A 10663-nucleotide genomic window follows, 5' to 3' on the forward strand; every position below is an offset into this window, starting at 1 on the left:
AGGCACCATTAATGTATTCAACATCTATTTGAATCACTTTCTACTTAGCCTTAGGAAACTGGCTATTTACCAAGAGAGGTTCATTATATTACACTAGAACATATTACAGATGAAACAAGAATATTCAGAATATGTTCTAGTTTGACACTTTAACCAAACACCATGAAGGGAGGAGATATATTAAGAAAAATGCTATTAAAAATAATAATAAAAAAAACCTGGCCAGTGACACCATTCACAAAGGTATGTAGTTTTGTCATCCTCTTCTTTCTTCCTAACAGTATGCAATTGATAAGGCTCTAATCTTTCCTCGGTATTATTAATAAATCTTATTAACCTGCATTATTTAAAATAATTCTTATTTCATGCCTAAGAATAGGTTGTTCTGTACTACATCAACCCATAATCTGAATGACAGGGAGTGATTTGTAAAAGATTTGGATCTAATGAAAGGCAGCAGGGTCCAGTGATGGCAGGCAACAGACTGAGACTCAGGACACCTATGTTATAGTCCCAGCTCTGCCACTGACCTGCTGTGCAACCTTGGGCAAATCACTTTGCCGTTCTGTGCCTCTGTTTTCCATCCCATCTTTATCTGTCTTATCTATTGAGAGTGTAAGTTATTTGGGAAGGGACCATCTCTTACTCTGCATTTGTACAGCACCTAGCAAAATGAGGCCTTGATCTCAGTTGTGTCCCCTAGGCAGTACTGTATTATGAATAAATAATTATTAATACATAAATTATACCCATGGAATCATTTCCTTTTGTGGTCAGAAAACAATCAATTAGTTAAAAGACTCCTCCCATAATGCAACAAAAAGGGCATATATAATAATAATACCACCTACCTAGTAAGCCTTGGTGAAATGCATCCACAAGGAGACTTTTGAGAAACATACCTTTTAAGCACCACAAGTTAATTGTCACATGTCCATCATGTAGAACCCAAGCAGATTTTTTTTAAGGATTTAATTGTCACCATTTTGTTAAGGTAAAGTAGCAAAATGGTGGCATCTTAATAGGACATATTAATTATTATGATCACCATAGGTGACATTCATGCCAATATAATTAAGGACTTGTCTTGGATTCCATAATAAATCTGATTTATTTAGCAATCTGGCCATCAGAATTCCCTGGGAGGTGAAGCTTGATGCACAAAGTTCTAATAGTCACAAACAACTTAAGTATTTTGAAAAGAAAAATTTGAAACAACAAAGAAAATCAAGGCATTACGTTTCTGAGTGACTACCAAGCATGGGTTGTACATGTCTAACAAAAAATTCATCTGGATTTTGACATGTGGAGTGAATTCACATGATGGATAGTGACAGCTTTGATGGTGCCATTTTGGAAATTAGCTCAACAGTCTGAACCCAATGCGATGACATGCAGAGAACCCTCAACTCCCACTGACTTACATGGAAATTATGGCACTGCACAATATTGGGCCTTGTATTATGTGTTAGCACATGGTAGTATAACAAATATTGGAACTGAACCCCTTATTTTGTGACAATTCCTAAGCATACTACTTTTCCTTTTATGGTGACAGAGAACTACCCCTCTCTCTTCCCCCCAATTAAATTATAACATAGAAGTTTCAATCCTTCTACAGCCTTAGGGGCCTAATCTTGCAAAGTGCTGTTTGCCTCTGGAAAAGTGTTGAGCACACACAGGGTTTTTTTGTTTTGGTTTGGTTTGGTTTTAAGGGTGACAAACACTGGCACTTCACATGGACTTCAAGGGGCACTAAGGTTGTTCAACACCTTTTCACAGACTTGACAGAGTTTAAGACCAGAAAGGACCATTCATTTTGCATATCACAGGCCATCAAATTTCACTCAAGCACTCCTATATTAATCCCAGTGACTTTAGTTAGACTAAAGCATTTTCGTCCTCACGAGTCCACAGGCACAAATCAGAAGAGACGGAGGGGCCACCAATGCCTGAGTCTCCTGCGATGGCAAGGAATTGATTAGGTTGGATATGCCCTGACAAGCCCTAGGAAATGATCCGTTCCCTCTCTCATTTTGATGGTAAGCGCCTATAGACAGCAGCCTTCTCTATTTGTACAGTCTCTAGCACACTGTCTGAATTCAATCCCCCTCTCTCCCCTCCCCAGGTCCCTGCCATTCTGATCTGGGAGAAAATTCCTTCCCAACTGCAAATTAGGTGATCAGTTAGACCCTGAGCATGAAAGTGAGAGACACTGGCCAGGCATCTAAGAGGATTTTTGAAGATTGGACTATTTCTATTTAATTGCTTATGTCCATATTTTCAAGATGCCCAAGGGAATTTAATGGGATTTGGGCACCTGACTCCCTTGGGTCCCTTTGCAAATGTCAGCCCTAGGTGCCTAACTTGTGGCATCCAGATTTGCGAAGTATTTTGACGTTATTAATTAATGCATTTGGACATCATGTATGTCCCAGAGGAGAGGGCAATAGATGGTCACTGTGTAAGTAATACAAATGCAGCACATTAAACCTGCTCACTGAAGAGCTGTAATACTATACTTGGAGTGTTATTTTGACTGAAAGTCAAAACTTTGGAATGTAGCTCTAGTGATGCTCAGGGAGGTGGAGGATGAAGTGTCTCCAAGATTCCATTACAGGGTCCAGTTGCGTGTGACTGGGAGCAACTCCAGCACTGAAAAAGTGGCAAGTGACATCTCCTTGGGATGCAGTGACAACACTCTTCTTTCCACATGCCAATTTCAGTGCCAAACAGTAGGTTTCACCCCAAGGATGAAAAAAATGCCATTAAACTCTCACACAGTCTTTCTGAACTGTACCGTCTAACTCAACACCAATTAGAGACAACCCTAAAGCAAAATTCTAGATCAAAACACACCTGGCCCCTGAAGGGGGCGGGGAGGAAGGTTTGAAATCCAAACTCAGCTCCGGAATTCACCACTGGCTCTTCTCTTTGATAGGTCGGAACCAAAACCTCAGATGCAAACATCCCCAACTCTACAATATTTAAAATTCAGATGTGGATCCTAAGGTCACAGGCTTCTGTCTCATTTGGATGGTAAACTCCTATAGACAGCCATCCTGTGTTTGTGCAGAGGATTGTTCAATAGATAGCACACTCAGTAAATAACATTTTTCTTTCTGGACTGAGTACACCCCAAAAGTCGAATGTTTTCCCCATCCCCACCCCAGCTCCCAAATCAAGAAATGAAAAAGGGCTCCCTTTCCTGCAAACATTATAGCCTCTATCTGCCCTCACACACACACACACACACACACACACACACACACCTCCACCTCCTCCTCCCCCCGACACCACTGAGGCTCCAGGGGGCAGCAGGATCTGGCAAAAGCAGCACTGGGGTGCCTCCACCTCCTGTTGTTAGGAGCAGTACTGTTCTTAGGACAACGAGAGAGAACCATACAAACCCCTTCCGCCTCCGCCTGGTTCCCCAAGCCCGCCACTACTTTTCCTATTCCGTCCCAGGGGGAGCCCCGCGTTGGGATCACTCCTACGTGCCCCCATATAGCATCTCAGCACCACGCCACCTGCAGCATGGAGCACGTCGTCAGAGCCCTGCAACCAGGGAAGCCCTGAGCCCCGGCAAAGGAGGGCTGCTGCTGCCTAGTCTGTACCAACCTTTGCCAGCAGTGCAATCATCTCCCTGGTTAAACTCGAAAAGGAAATCAAAGTCAAACTCTTGTTCTTCCTCCAGGCCAGTCATGTCTCAGGAGACGGCCGCGGCGCCCCAGGCACCAACCCCACCAGCTGGGCGACAAGGAGCAACTTTTCTCAGGCTCTGCCTGTTGTGTCTCGGGCTGGGACACCGGGGGATGGGCTACAGCCGATGGGCTGCTGCTCCCGCTCCCTCTGGGCTGTGGGTTAGCTGCCGCCGGGGCTGTGAGCAGTGGGAGAAGCAGGCTCTGGTCTCCTCTGTAATTTCTGTGTAATTCAATCAGCCGGAGCTGCTTGCTGCAGGTACAGTCACCCGGCTGCTGCAGGCGGCTTCTGGGCTGTAATGTGACCCTCCCCACTGTCTGTGTCTCTGATCCTCCCTCTCTCGTTGTTGATGTTTCCGGGTTGATATAAACAATCGAGTTGCTCTGCCTGCCTCTCTCTAGTTCCTTGTTTTAAAATAACCCCTCGGCGCTAGTTAAAGAGAGCCCTGCTCCCCACCCAGAGAGGCGGCTTAGACAGGTGGGCCGATTAGTCAGAGCGGCTCAAGATGAGTGATGGTCCTTGCTACACTCCCGATTGCCGCGGGCGGGTTTGCTGCCCTTGCTGATGTCTCTTTTCTGTCCCCCCCCCCTTTTTTTTTTTTGCTAGCGTGAACCGTAAAACTGAAACCCAAGCTCCCTTTCCTCCTCCTCCTACAGACACGTGTCTGCGAGCTTCTGACAGAGCTTTGCTCTGCCGCTTTCTGTGGTTACTAATACCGCCAGCATGAACTCTCTCTCTAGCCCTCTCCTCCTCCCTCCATTTTTGCAATGTTCCTGAACTGCCTTTAAAAAAAAATCAATGTCTCAATAAAGCAGGAACAAAGCGAAAAGGCTGCAGAGGCTCACAAGCCAGCCACAGCTGCAAGCTAGAGGGTAGCTGTACTGCGGGGTGGGGGAACCGCCATGGAGTAGGAACCTGGGAAGTGAAGGGGTTTCTGTTCCACTCCACCACATTGGCAGACACATTTTAATTGCCATCGGTTTCAAGTTTCCCGGACCGCACTGATTACAAAACTGGGAGAGGGGGGGAGTTCTTTCTTCTTGGCTAACTGACAAACCTTAATAATGGACCTTGGTGATGAGGAGGAGTTCAGCCTGCCAGTCTGTGTGGGCTGGGGACTTCAGGCTGCAGTGCAAAGCCGTGCTACATGCGAGATGTTGTTGTCTGGTCACAGCAGTGCCCCTGGGTTGACTTTTTTTTTTTTTTTTTTTTTTGGCTAACCGTAATACGTTACATTTAGTTGCAGCACCCACTAGTGCCAACTGCCATAAAAACACATTACAACGGGACTTTTAACATTATCTATTGTATTGTACGCTTACGGTGGGGGAGATCTTCAACTTCATATTAAGGGGAATTAGTCATTAAACAATTTGCAATCTAAAAGAGAAGCACAATGCTGCCTCCCCACCTCCCCGAATTAGCGGGTCACATAAAAGTTATTTTCCCTCCCTTTAAAGCTGACAAGAAAAGTTCCAGTGCTCTTTAAATGGTGTCTGCTGTATTTTGCCCTGTTTTGTTTTAAAAGTGACACTTTTCAAGAATGTTGTTCTTCTCTATTGGGGAATATATTTATTTCGGATTATACGAGCCAGTTTTAAAGACTACACAATGCAAATAACCTCACCGCTTTAGGAGCCAGGACTGAGATGAAACTGTTGAGCTCCCAGAATTTTTAAGGTTGGATTTCAAAGGAATATTTTGAAAGCAGTTATGGAAACGACGTTCCCTTATAAACTCAGGGAATACCATTTTCCAGGCTAATGTCTGAAAACTCCATTACAGAGTGCCAAGAAAATACATTTTTTTTTCGCATCAGAATTCACTGTTTTTTTCTTTCCATCACGAAGTGTTGTGCCGCAGTTACAAACTCTCTCTTATGATTTACACAGTGCTGGCCAACATATGTCCTCAGGCAATTTACTAAACTAATGTTGAACTTGTGGTGGTCTCTGACGTATTGTCTGATTGTTACAGATACTGCTAAAACGACTGACATTTCCCAAGTCTTCACCTACAAGTCCAGAATTGGGATAGGCTGAGTGGGGATTGGTTTTGGAGCGAAGCGGGCTGTAGTGGCTGTGAATAGCACATCTGTGCAGGCGATTGGCAGGCCAGACAGCTAATACATTGTGTAATGCTTGTGCACCAACCTTCTTTGCCTTTGCAGGGTTTCCATTATTTCTTTGCCCCCAGCTGTTTGTTCTAAGCTGCAAGGCTGAATCACCAGAGTATGTAAAAGGCCTTGGCATCAACTTGAAACAACCCGCTGGAACAGGAGGATCACTAAGGTGGCTGGTTTAAAGGGAGCAGAAGAAAATGGTGGGAGAATGGAACACCTTCTCCACTGAGGCTAATAAATGTACTCCCTTTCTTCGTCCTCTACAGCCAGCACTATCAATCTAAATCCATATTCAGGCGTCTCAGACCATGGTCTGATTTTCTAAGAGGCCAAAGAGCCACGGCTGCTATTAACTTCAGTAGGAATGCTCAGCACGACTGAAAATCAGGCCAGGTATTGCTGCCTAAATATGGATTTGGTGCCTAACTTTAGGCAGCCCGGGTTGAAAATGCTAGGCTTTGTGGCCCTTGGTTTTCTAGGCGTTGCTACTTTTCGCTCAAACCGGCAACCTATGCAGAACTTCTCCTTCAGCCTACATATTGCGAGTTTCATTTTCTTTTTACCCAGCTACACTTCGCTCTGATTTGCCCTGTCTTAGAAATAGTTCTCAAGCAAATGTTTGTATTTTGTAGCCTTTGGGGTCTGAATTATAGCTAAAGGCGCAGGTAAACTAGAAGTGTACTTCCTGACCAAAAAACCCAACAAACCCCCCAAGTGTTCATAGTCACTCATTAGGTTATTACTGCTGACTCAAGGGAAGACATTCTGTAAAGTCAATATCATTCTACAAATGATTAGTTTTCCATCACTTCAAACCGGTTCACCTTCCCTTATAAGAAATAGTAATAACAAACTATTTGTGATTAGCGAGACATATTTGTCCTCCATCTGAGTCCCTGCCAATGATACAGGAGGAGGGGCAGGAGGAAGGGAGACTCATTACAAAATATCCGCTACATTTATGATTGAATCGTTTTCATTTTTGTTTCTACACTCTGGTACCTTCGATACTGATCGATGGTTCGGAGCTATTTATTCACAGACAGTTTGATTTGCCAGTCCAACAAATATTAGGGCCTCTGGTGAAATGTTGAGATTGCCTCTGAAGAACTGCATAGGAATACAGAACTCAAGTGATGGAATGCGTTAAGATTGAGTGAATGTGTCCTGTCTGTTAACAACTTGGATTAAAACAATGCCATTAACCTAGGGAGACCCTCATTACTTAAGGGAAAACCTGTTCTATTTCCATGAAGAAAAACTCTGTAAATGGTTGTAAGGTTACATCCACACTCTTCCCGCCCCCACCTCCCTCAAATGACTTTGAGGCAGATTCTCAGCTGGTGCAAATTGTCATAACCCCATTGACTGCAATGGAGCAATAACAATTAATACTAGCTGAGCCTCTCGCCCCAGTTGTGTTCACCACAGTCTGAAAGACAGTTTCAGCTTTAAATAACAGTAATGTTTGATTAGTTTTAACGCACAGCACTCCACACTTTGGTAGATTCCAAAGCATCATTACACTGATCCATAAGGCTTTATAAGAGTAACTTTCCCCCCCCCCCAAGAGTGATGTGATAGTTTCTCCACAGTTAAAGTTTAAAATAATATAGTTGATTGTTGCCACTTGGCAGTGGTAAGCCTTAATTTGCAGAGAGTCAATCTTTACTTGTAGAGGTCCCCTATGTATTTACTGCATTAGATCATTCTTTCTGTTGGCCTAATTTCTAAGCGCCTTGAAAAATATATCAATAATAAAGTGAATTATTGCAGAAAGCTTGTGACATTTTAGCACAGGAATTAGAAAAGTTATTTAATTAAGCAGGAAACCATAGAAATAAAGAGGAATCTCTCTTTTTAAACTCTCCCCGCCTCCCGGGGAGTTCTGTTTTTGCTTGTTTGTCTTCAGGATTATTTTTTGAAGTTAAACATTTTGGAAGTCCTCTGCATGCAGCATTTGAAAGTTCAAGAAGGCAAAAGCTATGACATCTCTACAGACATTTACAATTGCTTACTAATATTGCAGTACGTAACTTTCATCTAAAGAGGCGTTTGAATGATTTCAGTATCCGAGTCCAATAATCCAGCAGCACTTGTATTTATTGTACGGGAAGGATTCTTTCAATTGAAATCTAGTGAAACCAGCTGTGCAGAAAAGGTAGCCTAGCATGCTTGTGCAAACTCAGAAAACAAGCAGCAAGTTCTATACCCCAGAGCTGCTCGAATAAACACTATTGACTAATTTCACTATCAACTTTTTAATCACCTTGTCCTTTTAAGATATTTGGCTTTAATTACACTGAAGAGCGGTATATCAAACGCCCTCCCTCATTTGGAAGACTGAAGGCTTGAGTCTATACTGAACCCGGTTACTGCACTGATTCCAAAACAGAAAGCTGAAACGTACATGACACCTGCCTCCAAGAGAGGAAAGTGAGTTATCTATGCTACAGTCTGTCATTCATAACAAAAAGAATGGTGATTCCACCAAAAGGCTTTGATTGTAATACTATTCTGTACAACAATAGTTTTATTATTGTAGAGAGTGCCACGGGTTCCCGATGCCTTAGAGGAGAAAAATGTCCTGGGACTAGAACTTCCATTTAAGTCACTGGATCAGGCCCTTGGTTTTTAAAAAAACCCAACAACTAGTGGTCAGAGGTTACCTTATTTGCAGCCCTAAACAAGGGCTAACAGTAAAATATTTCAAAAGACCTGCACCCAAGATCTTTTCCCATTTACTTGGCTAATGTATTTTCCCATTTAGAACATTTTGGGACCGTGGGTACCGAACGAGCATTCAGAAAAGGAAACGAGTTGTCATAAATAGCATAATGTGTACTATAATTGCATGTTAGGAATTAGGATACAGTAGGTGTGAGAAAACATTCCCCCTCGTGTACATGAAAGAACAAAGTAGTAAAAACTTCGGAGCTTTCGTTTGTTTGTTTTGATACCCTGGAGGAGGGATCATCATTATTAGGTTTCAGATTACCCTGAGACTTTTTGTTTTTACAGCGTTTTCTAATTTTTCGAAAGGTTACACATGGTTTTAGTTATAGGGTGTATTCTAGCAGAAAACCATATAGTACTTCATCATAATACAGTCGTTTCAAATGTGCTATTTGCATGTCAGAAGTTAGTGGTTAAAAATGATTCAACAAGCTAACTTCGCTCTGAGCACTATAACTCCGTGAAACATTAACACACAGCACACACTCAGCCATACTTTAACTCCACAGTATCCTGGGATGCCTTGAGCTGGACAGAGAACTGTTCCACCCTGAGCCTACATTAATCAAAATACAAAATACATTTAAAAATGGCTCTGTCCGGTTTAAATCTAAACAGACCCTGCCTGTGATTCTGACAGGTCCACCGAAAAAGCACTCCATTGTATTTTTTTGTCCTGCCTGCAGCTCAAGGATCCAGAAGCCAAGGCCAAGTTCATGCATCGCAAGAGGAAAAGGAGACACCTATTGGCAAAAAGTCGCATTCAAACCTCAAGGCTGCTTTGGGGAAACACCAGGGGGACACCACTTCCCAATCACTGCAGCCACTGCCAGCAGCTGCCGGTCCTCTTCCTCCGCGACACGAGCTGCCCCGGGCACGGTCCCGGCCACACTCTTCCACCCTCCTCCCCAAAATGCAAATCCCAAGCAGGAGCAAACAAAGGGGCATGCAAAAACTTTTCTGAAAACCCCTGGTCTTTACCTTCCTCTGCTGATTTCATGCTGCTGCTGCTGCTGCTGAAGGGGCAGGAAGAGCGCTGCAAAGCCACCGAAGTTTCTCTCCCTCTAGCTGGATCCGGAGGTCCGGCTAGAAAGTGCTTGGAAGCAGGAAAGCCAGGGCTTGGCATCCACTCGGCAAGGAGGGGGTGAAGGCGGGGTGGGGAGGGGGGGATCCCTCTTGCTTCTTTTGCCCCGCTTCTCGCACTCTCTGGCTTGCTTGGAAACCAAGGTGCGGTGTGTGTCACCCTCCTCCCCTCCCGCAGCGGAAGCCAGTCCCTAGAGGGAAACGTTAGATGGGAGCAGCTGTCCCCAGGGCAATGTCACTGAGAGGAGAGGGCGAGCGAGTGGGCACAGCCCAGGCAGTAGCGCTGCGGCGAGCCCTGCTAGGGAGCCCCTGGGAAGTTCGTCTCGCTCCCTCCCGTCTCCCGGGGTCTTATGCAGGGGAGTGTATTTTGATCAGTGAGCATGAAGGATCTGTAAGTCTCTCTCTGACGCAGGGCTGCGCGGAGACGGCTGCCTTTTTAAAGCTGGAAAATACCCCCCCCCCGCCTTCTTGTCCCAGCCCCTGTCCCCGCCCAGCGTCCCGTGATGTCACGGGGCCTGCCAGCTCCTCTCAGCTGCACGCGCGAGAAGCCAGCAGGAGGCTTCAAGCTTCAGTGCCAGGGAGAAAAGTCCAAGCGGAGCCCCCTCGCTCTCCTACCTCTAATTCTGCTGCTGCTGCTGCACAAAGACCTACTTTAATCGGAGCGCACATTCACACACACACACACACACGCCCCTCCCCACCCCCAGAAACGGGCACCCTCCCAAAACTCATTAGATTTCTAAAAGTTTGTGAGTGTCTGTTTCAAATGAGTAAGCAGCACATTTAGTCCATGAAATAAAAGGAGGGAAGGGAGGGAGCAGGGGCGAAAAAAAGCCCTGCATGCTGAAATCATTATGTAAAAAATCGCAGGCTTCCCTCGCTGTGGAAATTTGGAAAAGAGCATCCACTGGCAGGCAAGAGAAAGGAAAATCCCATTCTGCTAAATTACTTACAGACTCGACGGATTTGATTTCAGCCACTCAGATTTATTATTAGTTTATTTATTTATTATTCTGTAAC

At 44.5% G+C, this 10663-nt stretch overlaps 1 protein-coding gene across 3 annotated transcripts in view; it reads right to left on the minus strand.

The window, feature by feature from the left end:
- Positions 1-10031, minus strand: part of NFATC1 (nuclear factor of activated T cells 1) — a 146795-nt gene extending 136764 nt beyond the window's left edge. For 2 of the 3 annotated variants that reach the window (XM_050941808.1, XM_050941810.1), the window contains exon 1: positions 9542-10031. In XM_050941808.1, coding sequence (XP_050797765.1) covers positions 9542-9686 — 145 coding nt within the window. In that variant the 5' untranslated portion in view covers positions 9687-10031. Of the gene's footprint in view, positions 1-3621; positions 4298-9541 lie in introns of those variants that run through there. The other variant, XM_050941809.1, reaches the window with a different exon arrangement.
- Positions 10032-10663: the final 632 nt, after the last annotated feature.

Source organism: Gopherus flavomarginatus, chromosome 2 (assembly GCF_025201925.1).
Source record: "Gopherus flavomarginatus isolate rGopFla2 chromosome 2, rGopFla2.mat.asm, whole genome shotgun sequence".
NCBI lineage: Eukaryota > Metazoa > Chordata > Testudines > Testudinidae > Gopherus > Gopherus flavomarginatus.